The sequence below is a fragment of the Galeopterus variegatus genome, unplaced genomic scaffold (genome assembly GCF_000696425.1).
Source record: "Galeopterus variegatus unplaced genomic scaffold, G_variegatus-3.0.2 Scaffold7765, whole genome shotgun sequence".
Classification (NCBI taxonomy): Eukaryota; Metazoa; Chordata; class Mammalia; order Dermoptera; family Cynocephalidae; genus Galeopterus; species Galeopterus variegatus.
Genome location: NW_007733876.1, coordinates 39,960 through 62,948, shown reverse-complemented (window position 1 = coordinate 62,948; position 22,989 = coordinate 39,960). Strand labels below are relative to the sequence as shown.

The window sequence follows — 22,989 nt, the reverse complement described above, 5'->3', positions numbered from 1 at the left end:
GAACCGGTCTGTATGTGGGATCCGAACCCTCCGCGGGAGCGCCACCGCACTTCCCAAGCGGTGCACTACAGCAGTGCGCCACCGGGCCGGCCCTGTTTCTTTTTTTTAATGTAAAATTAATTCAAGTAAAGGGGATGTCAAAAGATAAAACCACAACAAGGTTAGTTTAAAGATCTAATTGGCTTTTATTTGCAATTCTAGAAGCAGGCAGAATGTCCTTCTATAAAACTGAATGTATGCTCTGCTGGGCATGACAGAACAGTTGGTTCTTGTGAGGTGGGAACAAGGAGGCAAAACATCAGAAAAAAGCAGATTGGTTAAAATCAGGTTACTTCAGGTTATTTCTTTTATAAGGGTTGAAGCAGACAGGACTTGTTGGGAGTGCTCATTAAGTGCCTTGTGCTAATTTAAGACAGAGGAACTTTGGTCAAGGGAACTTATATCATGAACTTGACAGTCTTGAACAGGACATGCTCACACGATGTGAACACCCTAGGCCTTAACTGATGACACCCTTTTGAGATATTACCATCTAGATGGAGGAGCTCCAGATGGTCATCCACATGACCTCACCTTATCAACCTTGCCAGACAGCCAAGCAGGGTATAACTGGACTACATGACAGACCATCTTCGCTGTATCTGTCAGTTGTGACAGGTTGCTGGACAGTCACTCGGATCCTTGGTTCAGTGGACAGAAACAGACTGGAATTGACACTTCTTGGTGTGAACTACTCTCACACAGAGGTGGAAGCCAGTTTCGTTGAAGTCCATGGGACCTTTAGCCTGTGAGGGTAAGGATCCTTGAGTGCTGCCTCTGTTGCACTGAGGAGGGACCCAGGTGTACACTGTTCTCAAGCCATGTTCTCAAAGATCATCAATCGTGCTCCATCAGATTTATCCAGTTCCTGGTGGATATGAGTCAGAAAAGGACCTCATGCCGGAGACATAAGATCCTTGACCTGTTCCTAACAGGATAAAGAATAGGAGTTGTGTGCAGTGTGTCCATAAGGGGTCATTTAGTTTAAATTAGATGAAGGCTAGGACATAGAGTAATTGAAAGTGAAAGTGTGTTATGTGTGATATGTGTGATCAATAAATCGTGTGATTTGAGCATCAATATTTTGTCTCAAATGGTCCTTCCCTACCAATAAGGGTCTGCACATGACAGGACTTCCTCGTTTCCCCAACACAGGTTAACTGGGCCCTTTCCAGTTGGTTGCTGTGAATCTCCTGTTTTCAGAATAAATTGGTCAGTTTGGGGATCTACCTGCTTCTTTAAAGTTTCACTTTTGATTGTATGAAAAAATGAGTAGCTCCATTTTGGTTTGTTGTGGTCTGATGGGGCCTAGTTCAGGAGGTAAGTCCAAAACAGTGACCTTACATAAAATTTGTTTAACAGGGAAAAAAATATTTGTGGACTAAAGAAACCACATAGGCAAGCTTTATTCTACAGCAGACACAAATGTGGAAACCTTATACTAGATAAATACCTTTTAAACCATGTTTTTATTTTCCCCAGAAATGAATGTAAAAATATTAATCTCAAAAATTGTGAGATTAAATATGAACAATAACAAAGGAAAACAAATGTGATTTAGAAAGTTAACAGGCAACTGACAGATATTTAAAACAATATTCATATAGAAGGCTTAATGTTTTCTCTCCTTACATTGTAGAACTTCTGATGTTCCTACAGCAAATAGAAATTATCTTTCCCAAACTTAAGTCATCTTCCACTTTCCAGTATTTTCTATTTTATCACTATAGAGGAAACAAAATTGAATGACTAGTCAGATTTTCTTCCGATTGGTCAAGTTTACTAGTGAAGTAGCTCTCAAACTTTTATCACATATCAGAATCACTCCAGGGCTTGCTAAAACACAGATTACTGGAGTCCTCCCAGAATTTCTGATTCTGAAGGTTTAGGGTGACTCCAGAGAATTTGCATTTCCAGTAAATTCCTAGATGATGCTGACTAGAAGACCTCACTTTGAGAACCACTACACTTGAGGCTCCCAGGAAGATTGACTACAAGTGTGACAACCACAATTCGTATTTGAAAAAGTCAGCAACTACAAAAATAAAAAAGACACACTCGCACACCAAACAAACCTCTAGAACCAACAGATATTCCCGTTGAGTCTCCATAGATTTGCTTTACCTTGTTAAATGAAATTTATGGGAGTCCCTTATTTAGAACTAGGATCCTGCAATAGGTCTGACAGACCAGACCAAACTAGAATGGAGTCACTGGTAAGTGCCACAAAAGTAAAATAAATTGCACTATGAAATGGGCCAGTTTTAAAGAAACAAACAAAAACACTAGGAGATTCACAGCAACCAATCAGAAAGGGCCCAGTTAACCCTATAAGAGCCGGCCAGTTTGCTCACTCGGTAATCCTAAAAGAAAAGTAACTTTCCAACGACCACTCTTTTTGTTCCTTATTTCTGCGTTCTTCAGCCCTTTTCTGCCTATAAAGTCAACCTCCTCTTCTCAGCTCATGGGAGCTCTTATTCTACTTTATAGCCTAGGATACTACCCCGATTCTTGAAACGCCAATAAAAGCCAATTAAATCTTTAAATTTGTTGTCACCTTAAAAAAAAAACAACCTGTTCTGCCAAAAGGTTTCTATTTTATCTTCATCTCGTCACCATTTTAGTATCCAGGTAAACCGGTTCAGTCATTCGGTCATTCATTGAACGAATTTCGGTCATTCATTGCTATTACAAGTGTGGGCTCCGGATTGACAAATATTAGCACTTAGGAAAGATGTTTGAGCCTCCATCCCTTAGGGAAAATGCCTCCGACATTCGTCATCTATTTCGCTGAAGACAGAGCTTCATTTTTAGGAATGTTTGCATAAATACCGGACACCTGCTTCTCTGAGCTACAAACACCAGTGCCAGTTAAACAGCAACAAACAGACGCAACACCTGACCTTGCATCCCGGCCCCCTCAGCACCTGAGCCGGCTTGCCGCCCTCCTTTCAGAGCAGGGAGGGCGAGGGGGCGTGGCCGAGCGCGCGGCGCCCACGTGACGGAGGAGAGCTCCGCCGCACCGAGTCGCGCGATCTGTCGTCACATCAGCTTATGGCGCCGGGCCCTGATTGGCTGGCGGCGCCGGCCGCTCCACGCGTGGACTGGGGTTCCGCCCCTCCCGGCCCGGCCAGCTTATTGACTACCGACGCGCCCCAGCAGCCTGGCAAACGGCGGCGTCTGGAGCGGTGGCGGAACCTCGCCAATTAGGCTCGGCAGGTGGGCGAGGGGAGGGGGCGGAATACACCTGAGAGCGCCGGGCGCTGGGAGGAGGACAAGGGGATGCGGAGAAATTAGCAAGATGGAGCTCGGGTGGGGAAGCTTGAAGGGCGTACCTGGACCTTTCTCTTTGAAACGCCGCGGGCGTTTGCTGAGTGCCTCCGAGATGCCAGGCACTGGGCAGGTGTGGGTGGCGCACAGCGGTGAAACTGACGAGACTCCTGCACTGACACTAGGAGAGGCTGGCAGGTAGTCGGGCATCCTGCAGACGGGCTGCGAGGGCTGTGCTGGGGCGAGTGCGTGGCGCAGGGGACGCGCGCCGGCCTGGGCTGGCAGAGGGTTGCGGCCGAAGTGAGACCTCTGCCTGAGGGGCTCAGACCGCGAGAGGGTATTTCAGGGCTGAGGGAGGGGACTGGACGTGAAAGAAACAGACGCGAACGGGAGTGAAGAATATGCAGTGTTTGATGTTGGCAGTAAGGGCATCTGGCCGTTGAGCACTAATGCTCTAACTTTGCTACCGATTTCCCTTCGTTCTTGGAGGGATCTTTTCTAAAGCGGCAGAGAAACAGGCTGGAGAACTGGTCAGTGTCTGAACTGCTGACCATTGCAGTGCAAGCCTCAGTTACTGCAACGTAATTAGGATGGAGGGACGACAATCCATGGTTTGAGAGAACTAGAAGGGAACGAGAAATAATCTGTTTTATCACCGAAAAGGAAAAATCATGTGTACTAGCATCCCTATGTTATGTAAATTTGGAGGTGGTACAAGTGAAGAAATTATAGCCTCAGTAGATAGTTTTCAAACTAGAAAATTTGTGGCAGCCCGGTTCTTTTAGCTAAAACCTACTAGAAGGTTACCTGTCTTTATATTACCAACACTTTTTTCAAGTGTCTAATGGTAAATACCTGATAAATAATAAATGCAGGCCCTTGATCATTTACAGAGTGCTTTTCCATTCATTATGTAATGTAATTAGAATGGGGGTGGTGCTCAGAATTCGCGTATAACATCTTAAGAGGTTATAAGGTAGGAGCTAGGAAAACTATCTCTGAATGTACATCACAGCCGTTGCTTGACACTGTTACTCGTTACTAAACAAGTTATTTATATACTGCTGATCTCAGTTTCCCTATGTATAAAGTGGGGGTTATAGAAGTGCCTACCTCATAGAGTTGTGAGAATTAGAGGTTATACAAAAAATTGCTTCAGATAATGCCTGGTTCTCAATAAATGTTAACTATTACCTATAATTTTTAAAGTTAAGCAGAAAGGTAACAGTAGACTCATTCTAAGCCTAATAGTATTTTCTTGATAACTGTTTTAAGAAAAGGCTTCTTTGATTCTGCAAAGGTAAAATAATATTTAATATAAGCTTCTGTTTCAAGCAGTGGTACTTAACTTAGGGTCTGTGGAACCCCTGACTTAAGGGGGTATAATTCCTTAAAATTATATGCAAAATTATGTGGGCTTCTAGAGTCATTGAGAAATTTTTAAAATTAAGGCATTTAAGAATTGAGGTAGTGGCGAAGAGTCGGTAAAACCTGGTGAAAGTCCATGGACATTGCAAGCAAACTGCATGTGTTTGAACCTAGCCCAGAATTTGTTTATTAACGTAAATAGCTTGATCCTGGGCAAGTTACTTGAATTTTCTGTGCCCAGCTTCTTTACCTGTAAAATGAGAATAATACTAGTACCTAAATCTTGGGGTTTCTTGAAAGGGTTAGACCAGTTAATATATGTAAAAATGGTTACTGTACTTAGTACATAGTAAATAATATTAGCTCTTATCATTTATTTTTAAACAAAAACCAAATGGCACCCTTTTTTGCCTTACATTAAAGTAATTTTGACCCAGCTTTGTTTCCCATAACAGTAATAATATCTTCTATTTATTACCTCCCATGTGTCAGTTGGTGTAAAAAAACTACTTAGTCTCTAAACCTTTCAACAATTCTATAATGTAGATATGTCATCTCTGTTTTACAGATGTGGATTTGAATATACACTTACTTCAAAATTTTTGCAGCTTCGAGACATTATTATTTATCTCACATGATTTTATGTTAGATGTCAGAAATTACAGCAATATATTCATGAATACCTTATTAGTACATTCAACAAATAGAATTAATTGAATTAATTGAAACCAAAATTCTAAAAACAGCCTTAATTTTAATCTAAACTGCCTCTAGATTGACTGAGGTACAATTTCTCCCTCTTAGCAGGCACTGGTTTACTTTTTTTTCTTTTCTTTCTTTTCTTTTTTTTTTTTTTTTTCTTTCTTTTCTTTTTTTTTTTTTTTTTCTTTCTTTTCTTTTTTTTTTTTTTTTTCTTTCTTTTCTTTTTTTTTTTTTTTTTCTTTCTTTTCTTTTTTTTTTTTTTTTTCTTTCTTTTCTTTTTTTTTTTTTTTTTCTTTCTTTTCTTTTTTTTTTTTTTTTTCTTTCTTTTCTTTTTTTTTTTTTTTTTCTTTCTTTTCTTTTTTTTTTTTTTTTTCTTTCTTTTCTTTTTTTTTTTTTTTTTCTTTCTTTTCTTTTTTTTTTTTTTTTTCTTTCTTTTCTTTTTTTTTTTGTGTGTGACCGGTAAGGGGATCATAACCCCTGGGTTGGTGTTGCTCGCACCGCGCTCAGCCAGTGAGTGCACCAGCCGTCCCTATATAGGATCCGAACCCGTGGCCTCGGCGCTGCCAGCGCTGCTGCGCTCCCAGCGCCGCACTCTCCCGAGTGATCCACGGGGTCGGCCCAGGCACTGGTTTACTGTTACAGCAATAATGGTGCAGGGAATGTACAAATGAGCACAATCAGTGTGGTCTTCAGGTAAAAACAACATTAAAGAGGTTTTTAAAGTTAAGGATGGGGATCTTATTAAGTTTTTTACTTCCATCTGATATTAAAGATTGAATGAAGAAGATTCTTAGTTAATGTTTGAGTTCTTTCTGGCTGCACCATACTGTTCCAGGTACTGTATTGATTAAGGCTGTGTGGCGTTATAGGTAACATGTAGATTAGTCCGTCAAACTCTTGCAGGCCTTCAGTGGTGTAGCAATATCCTTTCAATTACTAAATGTTTATGTTTTCTGGTCTTACTTACTAAGTGTACTTCCCCCACTACACTGTCTCCCTTGACAGTCTTTACCCGTACACTAGGCTCACTTTTGAACTTCAGATTCATATTTACATGTGGCCTATTGTTTATGTCTAGGAGCCCAGACGAGCCACAGGCAATTAGATTTAAGACCCAAATTGAACCCAACATTCCTTATCCACCCCCTATTCCTACCCCACCCAAATCTGTAAGCTCTCCCAGTATTCCCTATTTCACTTACAATGATACCACCATTCACTCAGGCAAGCTGGAATCTCCCAGTCATCCTAAATTTCTCCGAGTCCTGTGGATTTTTTTTACTTGGTACATCTCCAATGAATATGGCTATTACAGCCACTGCCTGAGGTCAGGCTGTCATCTTCTCTCTGGGTTAATATGCCACGAGAGCAACCAAACTAGTCTCCCTGCCTCTCATCAATACTCTATACTCCCAATGGAATGGTTTTTATGAAACAGGGGTCTAATTATACCTCTTTCCTGCTCAGAAATCTTTAGTGTTTCCCGTCGTGTGTGAGAGAAAGTCCAAATTCCTTAGCAGGGCAGCAGATCCCTTCATAGCCTATCACCCATCTCCTTTTACTAGATTCATCCCCGAACATTATGTTCCCTCTTCTGTACCCTTCTTACACTGTTTGTGGCTCACCCACTGAGCCATGACGCTTCTATGCCTTTGCAGTTGGTGCTTCTATTTGGAATGGCTATCCCTAACCTTTTCTTTCTGGTGATGTCTTTCAAAGGCCATATTTAATGGCATATTTACTCCGAAGCCTTTTACTGTAAGCAGAGATAGTTGAGTTTGTCTTTTCTGATTTTATAGAATTTGCATATATACATATATATTTTTATTACAATCCTTGTTATATTGATGTAATTGTTTCTGTAGTTGACTTACCTTTAAGACTGATTTAGACTGTATCTTTTTAACCTTTGTATATTCATTACCTAGTGTAGTGCTTGTCACTTAATAAATTATTTGAATGAGTTAACAATGGCATATATGATGGACATACATTAATATCTGGCATTTGGTATAAATTAATTAAATTCTTCTTTCCCAAAGTGAGAAAAATGTTTGTAATTCATATCATAAGCAAAGGGCTAAACTCCCTAATAAATAGCTTCTAGAACTTGATTTTTATGAAGAGACTAAAAGCACACTGGGAAGATGGGCAAAGGATAAAAGCAAATATAAATTATTATTATTATTATTTTTCCTTTTTGTCTTTTTTCGTGACCGGAAACGGATCGCAACCCTCAGTGTTGCGCCCGTACCGGACCAGGACCGGCCACGGGATCGCAACCCTCAGTGTTGCACCCGCACCTTGCTCAGCCAGTGAGCGGCTGGTCCGTATGTGGGATCCGAACCTTCTGTACAGTTCTATTTTTCATTTGTCAGTTTATTACTACATGTAAAATTACATAAATTATTGTCATACAAATGAACTATAATACTGTTTACAGTGTTTATTTATTCCACTTAACATGACTATTCATACATTTTTCTAAACAAATATTAATGTATTTAGAATCTACCTAAATATCTACATGTGTGTTAAATAAACAGCAGTGAAGTCACACAAAGGAACACTGGTCCATAGTCCCTTAGCCTCAAATTCAAAGTCTGGAAAGCTCTGAAAATCAAAAGTTTGGTTTTTTATTTTGTTTTTAAGTTCAGCACTCAAACTCATTTGATGACAAATCCTGACTCCAGCTGACTGAGGCACCCATTGTGTCTTGGAGCACCTACCAGGTATTCTTGCCTGTTTGCTGGTACTGTTTTGCTTTTTTGTCATTTCATTACTTTGGGTTTAATTGCATGTGAAAATATCAAAAATAGTTTAAGATAGTCTAATGGGTAATAGGATGAAGGGAAACATCTGTCATTAGTAATAGCACAGAACACGGAGTTGTTCCAGGAGCTTGTGCATGGTGTGTCTGCCGCATCCTACTGAAGGAGACAGTGTGAGAACTACCACCGTATGGTTGAAGTTTTACACTGGCAGCAAGGACCAAAAACTAATGAAAGAGGAAAATGTTGCACAGGACAGAAAAAAAAGATCCTCACTATGTTTTGATTAAGTGGATTTGACAATAAGGAGGTAAACAAATGCCATTGGTTGCTTTGTGGATCATGAAAAAGCTAGCATATGTGAGGAACTGCTACTAAAGATGTGTATTAGTATTAAAAAGGAAGAATTTGGAAATTTAGGAAGCAGGTGAAAAATATCTGAAAGTATGGTGAAAAACAATTGAAAATTTTTATTATTCCAGACAAATCTTTTGTACATTCTCCTCAACTTCATGTTAAAAGTAATGTTTACAGCATTTACTTTTCCCCGTTGTGACTGGAATACAGCCTTTTCCACCAAGGATTGTTACACTCTTCAAAAAGCGAGTGTTTATACTGTCTGTGTAGTTAAAAGAGGCATAGGAGTCAAAACTTCCTGTAAGAGTTCAGTCATAAATGTCCTGTTTCAAAATTGCTTATATACTTGAGATGGTGTTAATAAATCAGCATTAATAAATGCTTAACATTTTAGCTGACAATGAGGCTTGAAAATGAACCTGCAGATATTTTGAAGGATTTTTTATCACTAATGAAAATATGATATCTAACCTCATTAATTACATCATACATTTAATGGCCAAAACCATATATAAGCTGAGAGAAGCTGACATTGAAAAATGCTGAACATTGATGTTTCTTGGGGTGGAGAAATTGCTGAAAAGTTGTTAAACACACATAAACCTGAGTAGAGTAATAACATGAATGATGACAACAGTGGCTATATTGTGAACACAGATGGAAAAAATCGCTGAAGGCATTAGGGTAAGGGGTGGAGAAATTGCTGAAAAGTTGTTAAACACACATAAACCTGAGTAGAGTAATAACATGAGTGATGACAACAGTGGCTATATTGTGAACACAGATGGAAAAAATCGCTGAAGGCATTAGGGTAAGTAATTAAACAGCAATTGCTTAAGCAGAAATATATGTTAATAAGACAGATGACACAGTAGAAATCTTTTCAAAAGGCTGACTTGGATAGTGTTGCTTTATCACTTAAGAATCTTGATCCTGGCCCACCATCAATGTCTAATTCCAACCTGATGGGCCATTCTGTTTAAGATCCTTGAGCAACCAGATGTAATGGATATTTATTGTACATATGTATAACACACATATATACACAGGTATTTAACTTTGTGTGATTTTGTACATATTTGAAAGTTTATTGAATGTTTTTCTTTAAAAGGGGAAGTAATAAAGTATTTATAATCTGTACAGTTCTATTTTTCATTTGTCAGTTTATTACTACATGTAAAATTACATAAATTATTGTCATACAAATGAACTATAATACTGTTTACAGTGTTTATTTATTCCACTTAACATGACTATTCATACATTTTTCTAAACAAATATTAATGTATTTAATGACAGGGTGCTGTTATGACCTTTGTAAAATCTAGAAATTCTGAATTACAAAATATGTCTCATGTCAAATGTTTTAAGTAAGAATGGTAGACGTGTACTATAAAAAAGAAGGAGGTGGTGACTTCTGGAATAGCAGAGTAAGAACCTCTGAAAATCTGCTCTTCTATAAAAGCAACAAAACACTGACAAAAGTTGTCAAAAATAGCTTTTTTAGAACTCTAGAAATTAAAGGTTTACAATAATCCTAGGAGCATTTTGAGAAAAATGGCTGAATCTCAGAACAGTGAGCTTTGTGGCATTTTAGCATGCCCACTTTCCATCCCCCTTTCCCCAGTTCTGTGGTAGCCTTGGAAAAGCTTTTAATACAGTAACTGTGAAAACAGCAGCCTAGTGACCATAGAAGGGACAGAACAGGTTTTCAGCCCCCCCAATAGCCCCAAGCCAAAGTATTGTCATCATTTATCCTCTTCGGCAGTTCCTTGAAAAACTTCATTCTTTAAGGCTTGTCTTTATTTGACCTGTCTTAGAGTTTGCTCAGTGTGAAGAATCCTATCCCCAGGGTTTTGTCAAGGATAATAGTTTAATATCACAGCTCCTGGAGGCACTGTTACCAGTTGGCACTGAAAAGAGCCTAACCAAAAAACTTAAAAGGAAACAAGACTGAGCTGACCATAATAAGCTGTGAAAATCTCTGACATTTTCTAGGAATCTGGAATGATGCTCACAAGCAGGGCTGTGCACATACCTGAGAAAAATGGGAAAATGACCTATCTCTTATTTTTGTGACCTTGAGGGTTTGTGCTAGCAGGAAGTGAAGGCTAAGTCAGAGTTACAGACTGCCCACAGAAGTGTTGAAAGCATGGCCCAACATACAGCACCTCAGCAAAGGCTGGGAGACTTACTGGTTTAAGGCGTTTAAGGAAATCTATTCAGTTGTTAGTAAGCGACTTCAGTAGCTGCACACAGCAAAGAATACAGGTATTGAACAGTTAGTTAAGGAAAGTCACTTAAATGCATCATTAAACCCTGGGGAGAGGGAAGCATACAGAGAATCTCATTTCCAGAGTTGCCACAGTATATTTAAACTTCCATTTTCCACCAAAAATTATGAGACACACAAAGGAACAGGAAAGTATGGCCCATACACACAAAAAAGGCAATCAATAGACACTGTCCCTGAGAAAGCCCAGATGTTGGACTTAATAGGCAAAGACTTAAATCAGCTACTAATAAATATGTTAAAAGAACTAAAGAACACCATGTTTAAATAACTGAAAGTATGTGAACAATTTCCCATCAAGTAGAGAATATCAATAAAGTGATAGAAATTATTTTTAAAAGAACCAAATAGAAATTCAAGTTAAAAAGTACAATAATTGAAATTAAAAATTAACTGTCAAACTTCACAGCAGATTTGAGCTGACAGAACAAAGAATCAAAGAACTTGAAGACAGGTCAGTTGGGATTGTCCAGTCTGAAGATCAGAAAGAATGAAGAAAAAAGAACAGTGCCTCAGAGACCTAGGGGACACCATTACACATGCCGACATAAACATAATGGGAGTCCCAGAAGGGGGAGAGAGAAATAGTTGAAAGTTTGTTTTAAGAAATAATAGCCCAAAACTCCTCAAATTTGTTGAAAAACAATCTACACATCCAAGAAGCTCAACAGTATGGAAGACGGGGAGTGGGGGTTGGGGGGGGCTGGCCCGTTGGCTCAGTTGGTTAGAGTATGGTGCTGGTAACACCAAGGTCCAGGATTCAATCCCTGTACTGGCCAGGTGTCAACAAAACAAAACAAATAGTATGGGAGATGGGGTTTCTTTTTGGGGTGATAAAAATGTTCTGAAACTAGATAGTGGTAATAATTGCAAAGTTCTGAGAATGTGGTAAAACAAAACTACAGAATTGTATACTTTAAAACAAAACTTTATGTTATGTGAATTATATCAATAGAGCTGTTTAACTAAAATAAATCTTTTTTTAAAAGGAAGAGGATTGTTCTTTATATAGGATGGAAAAATCTCCAAGATATGCATTAAGTAAAAAGAGAAAGGAACTTCACAGTATATATAGTATGCCACTGTGTGAGGAGGAAGGGAAAGAAAAATTTGCAGTCATTTGATCTTACATTTAAAAACACTGTAAGCATTCATAGGAGGCTAATAAGGTTACCCAGAGAGCTGAAAATAAGGTGATGATTGTGGTATACAGAGACATGGAGGGCAGCGAGACTTTAATATACCATTTTGAACTATAACTATATGTATTATTTTTTAAAAGACTTTCTAAATCCCTGTGGTATTTAGTAAATCCCTATGGGGAATAGTGGGGGAAAAACACTATAAATAAGTAAATAAATATTTTAAGAATTTTCCTTTCCTATAGGTTGTTTCATAAATTGATGTTTATTTATAGCACCCAATATGTGGCTGATAAAGGACATTTGAATACCTGAAATCTAATGTGGGTAGGCAATTTCCTGACTGTTTTGTTGTTGTTTTTCAAAAATTTCAGTTAAAAATGAGAGATGTTTATAACACTGCTGAACATATTTTCCTCTGCAAACAAAGCAGTGAAGAATGAGTGAGTAGATCATAAATGATATATTCCACGGTCAGGTCACAAAAGTTGACCATAATGTCACAGAACTGTATTATAACAGGGCCATGAGTATAGAATAGACTTAAGTATTTGCTGAACTGAACTTTTTCTAAAGTTTAAGCATGTGGAACAGGAGTTGGCAAACTTTTCCTGTAAAGGGCTCAAGAGTATGTATCTTCAGCTTGTTATATATATCCTCTATTGTCTCTGTTGCAGTGATTCAGCCCTGCCTTTGTAGTAAAGTAGCCATGGACAGTATAGAAACATCTGGACATAGCTGTGTTCCAGTAAAGCTTTTTGACAAAAACAGGCTCTGGGTTTGGCCTGTGGGCCGCAGTTTGCCAGCCTCAGATCTAGAATAATGATTAGGGGAAGAGAGATAAACATATTCTAGTTCTTAACACCGAGAACACTTCTCCCTTTGTTCTGTCAGTGGGAGTGGCCTTTTCTTCTGTCACAAGAACAGATAGTCCCTGACTTCTCTGATTGTGGTGGCAGCATAGAAACTTTTTACAGAATTCGTCTTAGGTCTCAGCATTGAAGCAAAAATCTCTGAAATATGAGTTCTTGAAGAAGAGAGATGCTGCTGGAACTTCAGCTGAAAGACTAAACCATTTGAGTACCTAGTGTCTTGCATTCCCATCTTTGCTACTTGCCATGTTGCCATCGGATATAGTAGGAAAGAACACTAAAATGGAATTAGATCTGGGCTTATGCCACTTATCCGTGTGATGATCTTAGAGAAAAAACTTTCTGGGCCTCAGTTTCTCTAACTGAGCGTTAGTGTCCCAGGTATAATATGAAGAGATTAGACTAGAGATGATTTTTTAAGATCCCTTCCGGATCTAAAGATGGCATTTAGGGGATTCTGATAGCAGCAGACTTGTACCGACATATTGTTCTTAAATCAGGAACTTTATATATAGTTTTTCTGATAAAATTTTGCTTAGAAAAATGTAGACATAGTAATTGTTGCATGTGTTTATCCTTTAGGGGTTGAGATGGATCTTGTGCTCAATGCTGCAGATTATTATTTTTTTACACCATACATATATCCAGCCACGTGGCCAGAAGATGACATCTTCCGACAAACTATTAGTCTACTGATCGTAACAAATATTGGTGCTTTTATCCTTTATTTCTTCTGTGCAACACTGAGCTATTATTTTATTTATGATCATTCATTAATGAAGCATCCACAATTTTTAAAGGTAAGAGATTTTCTAACTACTGTTACAGTAAAAATAATGATATGATGTGTTTGTGAGATTTTCAGGTAAAACAGGTTGTATGTAACCATTAAAGTTTTTGAGACCAGCTCCAAATGGGTTAGATATTTTTATTAGGGCTAATATCTTCTTTCTTTCTCTTAATTTAAACAAATAAATGAATCTAACTTTTTAAAAAAATTATAAACCTCGTATCTTATATTGCGAGGCACATAGATGAGAATTTATTTGCTAATATTGATGAATAAATAAATGCACATATGCAATTATTTAAATGTATGACTTTTACAAACTGAAATACGTTTTTACCATGTTTCTTTTTTTTTTTTTCTTGGTTAGATAGGGGATTTAAACTCTGCGATTTTAGAGTTGCTTTCAGTCACGTTTCTATTTCAGTTTTTTGTGTTTGTCAGTTACTCCAAGCACAAGGGGGAAAAAAAATAGGGATGGTTGGGGATGGAAGTTAATTATGATAGAAAGGATTATTCCAGAAATAGAAATTTAGAATACAGATTTTGTGTGGAAGGAGAAAAGGTTTCAGACTTTAAAATATTTGTGGCATTTGCTCAGTACAAAAGGAAACTTTTTATTACATACCCATTCTCACATATTAAAATTGTAATAGAAACAGTTTGGAGGTAAGCCCCTTCATATAAAAGAGATTTTAGAAGTCCAGTCTAAAACAATTTTATTTTAGTTTTGTTTAACATAGATTTTGTGATTTTTAAGTATTGGAAATTTCATTTTCAGAATCAAGTCTATCGAGAGATTAAGTTTACTGTCCAGTCCTTGCCATGGATTAGTATTCCTACTGTTTCATTGTTCCTGCTGGAGTTGAGAGGTTACAGCAAATTATACGATGAAATAGGAGAGTTTCCATATGGTAAGTAAATAACACAAGTGTGAGGAGGAGAGTAGCATGAGCACAGGTTGGTTTCTTTAAAGAACCAAATCTGCCTCTTTTTTTCCTTCTTTTAAAATAATTACAAGTTCAGTTGTTTTTAATATTCTGCTTTCATGCATTCATGTCTTGCCACATACGTGCATTTCTTTAGTTTTGTCTATCAATTTTAAAGTCTGTTGTAGATGATATTGTGCCTGGGGGAAGACTGGAGTGATCAGTCTGTTTCCTATTATCTTTACTGAATTCAGACTTCTAAAAAAAAATAACTTGAGAAGTATATGATAATTGCTTTCGAAAATCAGAAAATACAGATTTTTAAAAACCCATTATCCTGCTACTTAAAACTGTAAATCTTCTGGTCTGTATCCTCCCACTTTTCTATGCCTGTATACGTCATTATTTACATGAAAAAAAAATCCTACTGGCTTAGATCTTGATTTCTTTTTTCTCTTAGCAATATATATGGCCATATTTTCATGTCAATAAATATTGACATTATATAGCGTATTACTTATACTAGTATATACAATATTAGTCATTGAGTGGATATCCATAATTTATTTAAATGATCCCTAATTATTAGGCCTTTAGATTGTTTACTTTGTTTACTATTATAAACTGTCATGCAGTGACTAAACTTTTGCGGAATTCTGAAATTATTTTACCAAGGTACGTTTTTCATATCTAGTATATTGAAAGTAAGAATAATAGTTAGCATTTATTGTTAATAAGTGCCACCGACAGTTCTAAGCTCTTTATATGTATTAATCCATTTTTTTCTACAATTCTATGGGGTGGGTACTATTACTGTGGTCCCTTTATAGGTAAATAACTTAGGTATACAGAGAGTTTCAGTAATTTGCCTAGGTCACTTGACAAATAGGTGGTGAATCTGAGACTTGAACCCAAGCTTGCTGGCACCAGCAGCCCTGCTAAGAGATTACTTACTTAGAGGAGGGAACAAAAATTATACACTAGGGTGATGAATTGGCTAGGCCTTGAAAAATGGATAGGATTATGAGTAAAATAAAGGGAGGGAGGGCATCTAGATTTTTGGAACAGTGTGAGTAAAGATACAGAGGTAAGATTTTCAGGACATTGGGAGGACATTGAGTAGACCAGTCTGGTTAGAGCAGAATTACAGGAATGGTGAGGTTGGAAAGATGAGAAAGGGTTGAGTTATGAAGTAAATGCTGGATTTAAGGTATTTAGTGGAAAGTAAAGTTCTAAGCAGGGAGATAATGTGTAAAGATATGTTTTAGGAAGATTAATATGAAGGAAAATGATTAAATAGCATTATTCTCAAAGATTTAAATAGTAAAGATGCTTCAGGACTGTCCTTTCCTGCTCACATATATCTTTATTGTTTAAGAAATACTTTAGGTGGGACATTGCAAGTTCTTAGGAGAGGGAAATGAGGAAATGACCAGGTTCTGGGGAGTCAAGGGAGATTAATTTACAATGTATTGCGTTAGCCAGAACAGATAGTTTATAGTGTTTGAGTCTGGGATCCCATTTTGCATTTAGATAGACATGTAAGAAGTGAACTCTAACCCTAGGAGCTGAATCTTGATTCTTCTGTTCCCTGTTGTCTCTTCTAGGCTGGTTTCAACTTATTTTTAGTATAATATCCTTCCTCTTTTTCACTGATATGCTGATCTACTGGATTCACAGAGGACTTCATCATAGACTCGTATATAAGGTAGAGTCATTTGTAGGGAAGAGTAAAAAATAGTACACATTTCAGCAGTGTATGATTATAAATTCTGTTCTCCATTTCCAAGAATTTCCTGTAACTGTATTAAATGCCTGAGTAGCAATAGTCATGACATGTACTAGGTACATTTTGTTCCTTTTCTTTTTTATGGGTCTGGAGGAGCTATCTTAAAATTTTACTGTTTTGAGGTGAAGAAAGAGGGGACTTTATAAAAAGATTTTGCTGATTTCAAAGGGATTTTTTTAATTAGGTCATTTTCACCACATGAGTATGAAAAGCTAAGTTGAATGCTGTACTGGGTAAAGTTCATGGTGCTAATTGTGTCCTTTTCTTCTGTAGCACATACATAAACCTCATCATATTTGGAAGATTCCTACTCCGTTTGCAAGTCATGCTTTTCACCCTGTGGATGGCTTCCTTCAGAGTTTGCCTTACCATATATACCCTTTTGTCTTTCCATTACACAAGGTGGTTTATTTAGGTTTGTACATCTTGGTTAATATCTGGACAATTTCCATTCATGATGGTGATTTTCGTGTCCCCCAAGTCTTAAAGCCATTTATTAATGGCTCAGCTCATCACACAGACCACCATATGTTCTTTGACTATAACTATGGACAGTATTTCACATTGTGGGATAGAATTGGAGGCTCATTTAAAAATCCTTCCTCTTTTGAGGGGAAAGGACCACTTAGTTATGTGAAGAAAATGACAGAAAAGTGCAACGACCATACAGAAAATGGTTGTAAAAATGAAAAATTATCCAATGGAGAGTTTACAAAGACTGAGTAGATTATTGCCCAATTTTTCTTAAATGTTTTTAATAAAGAAAAATAACCTACACATAGCCAAGATACAGAGCAAGTAAACGGTATCATTTGGAAATCAGCATTGCGGGTATGCTGAGGAATAATCATAATGATAGATCAAGAGAGGACGCTGTGAGCACAAAGATTTTAATCTCATGCTTAAAATGCATGGTCCAAGGGACTACTTGTGTCTTTCTAGCCAGCAGATCTGTGGTTTATATAGCCTCAACAACAATTTTAAATAAAGAGAATAAATTATTGAAGGGACTAGGCTATATCCGTTTGCCTTAATCTACCCATATTCATTAAGAAAAATTTCTTGTGCTTAACAGTATCGAGACTAAGCACTGTAACCAAGAAATACTAATGTAAAGATGATTCCTTGTTTCAGGAATGGCTAATTCTTCAGTGTCAGTATGATAATGACCACTTGTAGTACTTTGTTCAAGTGGAAACATCAGTGTGGAAAAAGAAAATTCTGATATATTAGTGGCTATGTAAATTACCTAATTAATAGCAGGTGTAATAAGATTATCATCTTCCTGTACCTGGGAGGCTCATTCTCCAGGGACATTTTCAAATATTAAATTTTACTGATGAGTAAATAAATTGGAATTTTAAAAAATATGAATACTACCATGATTGAATCCAGATCTGGGATTATTCAACAAAATATTTTGGTGGTTCTTATTAAAACCATTATTTAATAAGTGTAAAAGTATGTGAATTTGAATATATTTAGAAAGGGAAATTTGATGTCCAAGTGATACATTGGACACTACTGATATTTTAATTAAACTGATGCACTGCACTTTTGGTAAGTTTCAAAGTTACAAACCTGTAATTTTTTATAAAAGGAAATAATGGCCAAATATTTAGACTTATCATTGAAGATTCATTTTGAAATCTTACTCTCCCTTTTCTTCCCTCACTCCTTTTCACTTCCTCAGTGAAAAGATTTGACAAATACTTTCAGAGTAATGTTATGTGTTGTAAGATATATTGGAAAAGCATGGTTTGTAAAGGCATTCTATAAGCTATTTATGTAAAATTAATAAACGTTGATCATGACTATTAAACTATCAGTTAAATATTGTAATAGCACAAAACTATTTTTGTACAGATTTGGTGTCAATTTGAAACCACAGAAATGATGTGGATTGTTAAAACTTTTAAAACATCCCCAGATGCTCAATATCAAGGGGAGAAAGAGAGAAGGGGTTATCACATTCTTTTTCTATTTCATGTCTTTATCAGATTTTAGTTTTTTAGCAAGAGACCAGTCATAAAATTTAATGCCTGGGATCCAGAAGAATATGTCTTTTCTCTTTGAGTTATTGTACAATGTTGTCTTACGTAAGTGTGCCAATGTACCAATTAGTATTTTGTAAGAGATGAATGCAGCTGAGTGCTTTTCACTAATCCACCCACCCCCGGTGTTCACTTTGCCCAAGAAAAAGAAGGAAATTAAAGAGAAGTAAACTTTGATTCCTAGTAATAATGACAGCTAATATTTATTGAGCTTTTCCTCTTTGCCAGGCATTCTTACAAGCTCTTAACATGAAACTAAGACCCAAAGAAGTTGAGGCTTTTCTAATGTTTATTTCTCTCTCTGATGTGACATCCAATGTAAATGTTTCTAGTCAGTGGGCAGCTTTCCTCATAGTCATTCTGTGACCCGGGCTCCTTCCATCTTGGAGCTCTCCCTTTCTTTCAATCTGTAGAGCCGACAGAAGAAAAAGCTTGTACATGGAAAATTTTTATGAGTCAGGCTGAAAGTGGTGCATATCTCTTCTGCCCACATCCTTTGGATAAAACTCAGTCATATGGCCTACCTAACTAAAGGAGATTCTGGAAAATGTGTCCAGTTGTGTGTCCAGGAGGAAGATGACACCAGTTTCTTGAACAGTTAGCCAGTCTTCCATATCTGTGTAGTTTATTCTCTTTTCAAAGGGAATAAAGGAAATAAAGATGTTGAAATGGTGAATGAGCTCAAAAGTTATTTCAAGTTATCCATGCACTGATTGTCTTTGTGTCTTTAATTTCGTAACTTTAATATGAGTGTTAAAATTTCATCTAGATTCTTACCCCTGTGTAGCTAATAGAGAAGAAAGGACATAATCGATGAGGAAAAGGAGTCTTCCTCAATGTGTTTGGAGTGATCAAACTAGTCTCTGCTTTCACCTTCTCAAATTCTGGTCTTATTAAGCAGTATTATGTTAACTAGTCCTAGCATTTTTTTCTACACTGCCACCACATCCTGTTCTCTATTAGAGGAAATCAGAGAATGTTCATGGAAGTGAGGATCTAAATTCCCTCCTGCAGGAATGTCAAGTGAGAGGCTTTCCCCCTTGACTTTGAAACCTTTTTTTGTTACAGGACAGAAAGGGAAAACTCAAGGTTACATATTCCACTTTTATAATAGAAATTGGGAAAGTGGATGGAGACTTACGAACACATTTCAAAAATCCAGAGACATTTACTGAGTCTATCTTCTTTCTTGTCTCAATAATACTGGATGCTGTGAATTGTTTCTTACCCTCCCACCCATGTATCACGTTTCTTTTTTCTTCCATCTTCTAGAAGTCAGGGACAAATCTGGGAAAGAATTATGAGCTCAGTTTTTGATACATGGAGTTTACAGCAGGCAGGTTATTCATATAAAGATGTCTGGGAAGAAGATGGAAACTAGGGAGACAACTCAGAACAGATTTGGGGATCAACCCAGACAGAAGAAAAGTTTGAAACCATGAGATTGCTACAGAGAGCATGAAAAAAGATATTCAGAGAAACTGACCAGCTTGAGGGGTGTTATGTTCTAATGTGTCCCCCAAAATTTATATGTTGAAAATCACTGAGATAGTATTAAGAGGTGGGCCTTTAGAGGGTTATTAAGTCATGAGGGTGGGGCCCTCTAGGTGCAAGCATCTAATCTGTTCTGATGCTGTCTTTTTAGTGAAAAATTTCTCATTTATTCATTAACTGACATTTGTTGAATGCTTTGGGGGTATCAAAAGGGGCAGTAAAGAGGAATCAGAGATGATCCCTACATCAGAAATAGACTATTCTTTTTTTTTTTTTTCCCCACTCAAAGTCATAACCTTCTGGAAATAAAACTCACCAATACCTTCATACAAAAAAGATCCTCAAAGATATTAGTTGAGTGGGTTTAATGACCTTATAAAAGAGGTGTGAGGGAGCTGTTCGTCACTTTTGCCTCCTGTCCCTTCCACCATCTGAGGGACACAGCATTCTTCCCCTCCAGAGCAAGTAGCAACAAGGTGCCATCTCAGAAGCAGAAGTCTTAACAAGACACTGAATCTGCCAGCGCCTTCATCGTCGACTTCCTAGCATCCAGAACTGTGAGAAAATGAATTTTTATTATTTATAATTACCTACTCTAATTCTATTAAAACAGTGTGACTAGACTACGCTTAACAAGACACTGAATCTGCCAGCGCCTTCATCGTCGACTTCCTAGCATCCAGAACTGTGGGAAAATGAATTTTTATTATTTATAATTACCTACTCTAATTCTATTAAAACAGTGTGACTAGACTACAATGAGAGGAAAACATCCTTTCCTGGTCTTCCTAACTTCTTCAGATTCAAAACACTTGACTGGCAATCTTATTTCAGCACTCACTGCTTTCTGTCAACTATTATTGTACTGTGCACCTTATTTCTTCTAGACCCCAAAGTCCTTGAAAATAGTGAATGTATCTCAGTCATCATTGTATTAAACCACGCATCCTTACAAAATGCCCAAGACATGGTTGAGGTTCAATAAATACATTGCTGAATGTATTAATGGTAGAAGTGTCATTCTCTTCAATACATATTTAACGAACCTCTAGTAGGTGCCAAACACCAGACTAGGTACAAATATTTAATCTGTTCTGATGCTGTCTTTTGAGCCAGCAATTTGTTTCTCATTTATTCATTAGCTGACATTTGTTGCCTTGGAAGAGTCAAAGGGGTAGTAAAGAGGAATCGAAGATGATCCCTATATCAAGGATAAACTATCCTTTTGGGTTTTTTTTCCCCACTTGAATTCATAACCTTCTGTAAGCAATCACAACCCACCAGCACCTCAGATTCTGACCACATATTAATCAGTAATACGATTACTGATTAGAGGGTCAAATGAATCTATACCCAGCACTTAACACGGTACTCTGGATCCAAACATCCAAGTATATCCTCAAAGATATTGGTAGATTACACCAAGAGAGGACAAACGGAGGAGGATAATCTATAACTTCATCTCAGAGGCATTGTAGTGGCCAAGAGCTTTGGAGTTAAATGGACAAGTTTGAGTCCTGCTCTGCCACTTGAAGATTGCATTGCCTTGATTTCTCCATCTGTAAAGTCATGAAAACGCTGGCTACCTAATGAGATTAAACAAATGGGAAGCCCTCGGTTACATGTCAACTGAAGTTATCATTCATATATCACTCATTTCTTAAGAAAGGCAAGAAAGAAGTGTGTAAACCATGTGTCAGTGAGCTTCCCTGTCAGAGCAGGGTTTTGGTATGGAGAGAAATATATGTATAAATACTTGTTTTAATCATTATTTGCTTTATTAAAATACATTTAAAATATGGTTTTTCTTTAATCTCTAGTTCAACTTGGAGATCTTATTGTTATAAGCACAGTAAAATTTGTAAAAAGTAAGAGAAATTGCATTCTCATTTCTTTAACAATTAACTCATACATTTAACCTATCAAATTCCCCTAAACATTTAACACCATTTACATATTTTATTCATCATTTGATAGGAGACTTAATATTTTGATTCAGTCTCCAAAAAGGCAGACTGTGTACTGGACAGATTTTTCTAAGCACTTTGATAACTCACGATTCAAATACACTCAAACATGCTTAAACACAAAATAGCATATCAAAAGTTAGTCACTCAACTTAAAAGTATTCATACCAGAGGCCTTTATTCACTTCTTGCATCATTTATATGTCTTCCTCTATTTTAAGATTATAATTTTACTCACCTATTTATTTAGATGAAAACTTGACCCCCTGACTTGTGCTACCAAACAACAACAAAAAACCCCAGAAATTTGGTGTACATTCAAATATTGACAGCAATTCTGGTAATGACTTTTGTCTGTCCCTTCATTAGGATTTTTCTTTTTGATCAACTTAATGGAGGTATAATTTACATGCAATAAAATGCCCATTTTAACTGTACAGTTCCATGAGTGTTGACAAATGTGTACACCAATGTATCCACCACTCCCAATCAAGATATAGAATGTTTTCTTCACCAAAAAGAGTTTCATCTCCCTTTGCAGTCAGTCATTCTCTCCCCAGCCCCAGGTAACCACTGATTTGCTTTCTGTCACAAGGTTAGTTTTACCTCTCAGAACTTCATATAAATTGAATCAGATAGTATGCACTCTTGTGTTTTGTTTCTTTAGCTTAACGTGTTTTGAGATTCATGCTATTGCATATATATGTAGTTCATTTTTATTGCTGAATGGTATTCCATTTTAGTACACGACAATTTGTCTATTCATGTATCTGGTGAATATTTGGATATTTGATGGATATTTGGGTTATTTCCAGTGTGGGGTTATTATGAATAAAGCTGCTACAAAAATTTGTGTAAAAGTCTTTGTATGGATCTATGTTCTCATTTCTCTTTGGTTAAACGTCTATTAGAATAGCTGGGTCGTAGGGTAGATATATGTTTAATTTTATAACAAACTCAAACTATTTTCCAAAGTGGCTGTACCATTTTCCATTCCCACTACCAGTGATGAGAATTCTGTTTCCTCCACATCCTCACTAACAGTATTGCCAGTCTTTATTTTTAACCATTCTAATTTGTATGAAGTAGTGTACTTAATTTGCATTTTCCTATGACTAATGATATTAAGCACATCTTTTCAAGTCTTTTTTGGTT

The 22,989-nt window shown here is 37.0% G+C and overlaps 1 protein-coding gene across 1 annotated transcript; it reads left to right on the top strand.

Annotated features, from left to right (window-relative positions):
* The first annotated feature begins 3,183 nt into the window (after window positions 1-3,183).
* SC5D (sterol-C5-desaturase) lies at window positions 3,184-19,046 on the top strand. The gene is made up of 5 exons (XM_008592307.1): window positions 3,184-3,258; window positions 13,397-13,614; window positions 14,383-14,515; window positions 16,138-16,238; window positions 16,593-19,046. The coding sequence occupies exons 2-5, from the start codon at window positions 13,405-13,407 to the stop codon at window positions 17,043-17,045; spliced, it is 897 nt and encodes a 298-aa protein (XP_008590529.1). The 5' UTR covers window positions 3,184-3,258; window positions 13,397-13,404; the 3' UTR covers window positions 17,046-19,046.
* The last annotated feature ends 3,943 nt before the right edge of the window (window positions 19,047-22,989 follow it).

Coding starts and splice junctions, on each gene's coding strand:
- SC5D (XM_008592307.1), top strand. CDS start 13,405: ATGGATCTTGTGCTCAATGCTGCAGATTATTATTTTTTTACACCATAC. Junction 14,516..16,137: donor AATAGGAGAGTTTCCATATG/GTAAGTAAATAA, acceptor TGTCTCTTCTAG/GCTGGTTTCAACTTATTTTT. Junction 16,239..16,592: donor ATCATAGACTCGTATATAAG/GTAGAGTCATTT, acceptor TTTCTTCTGTAG/CACATACATAAACCTCATCA.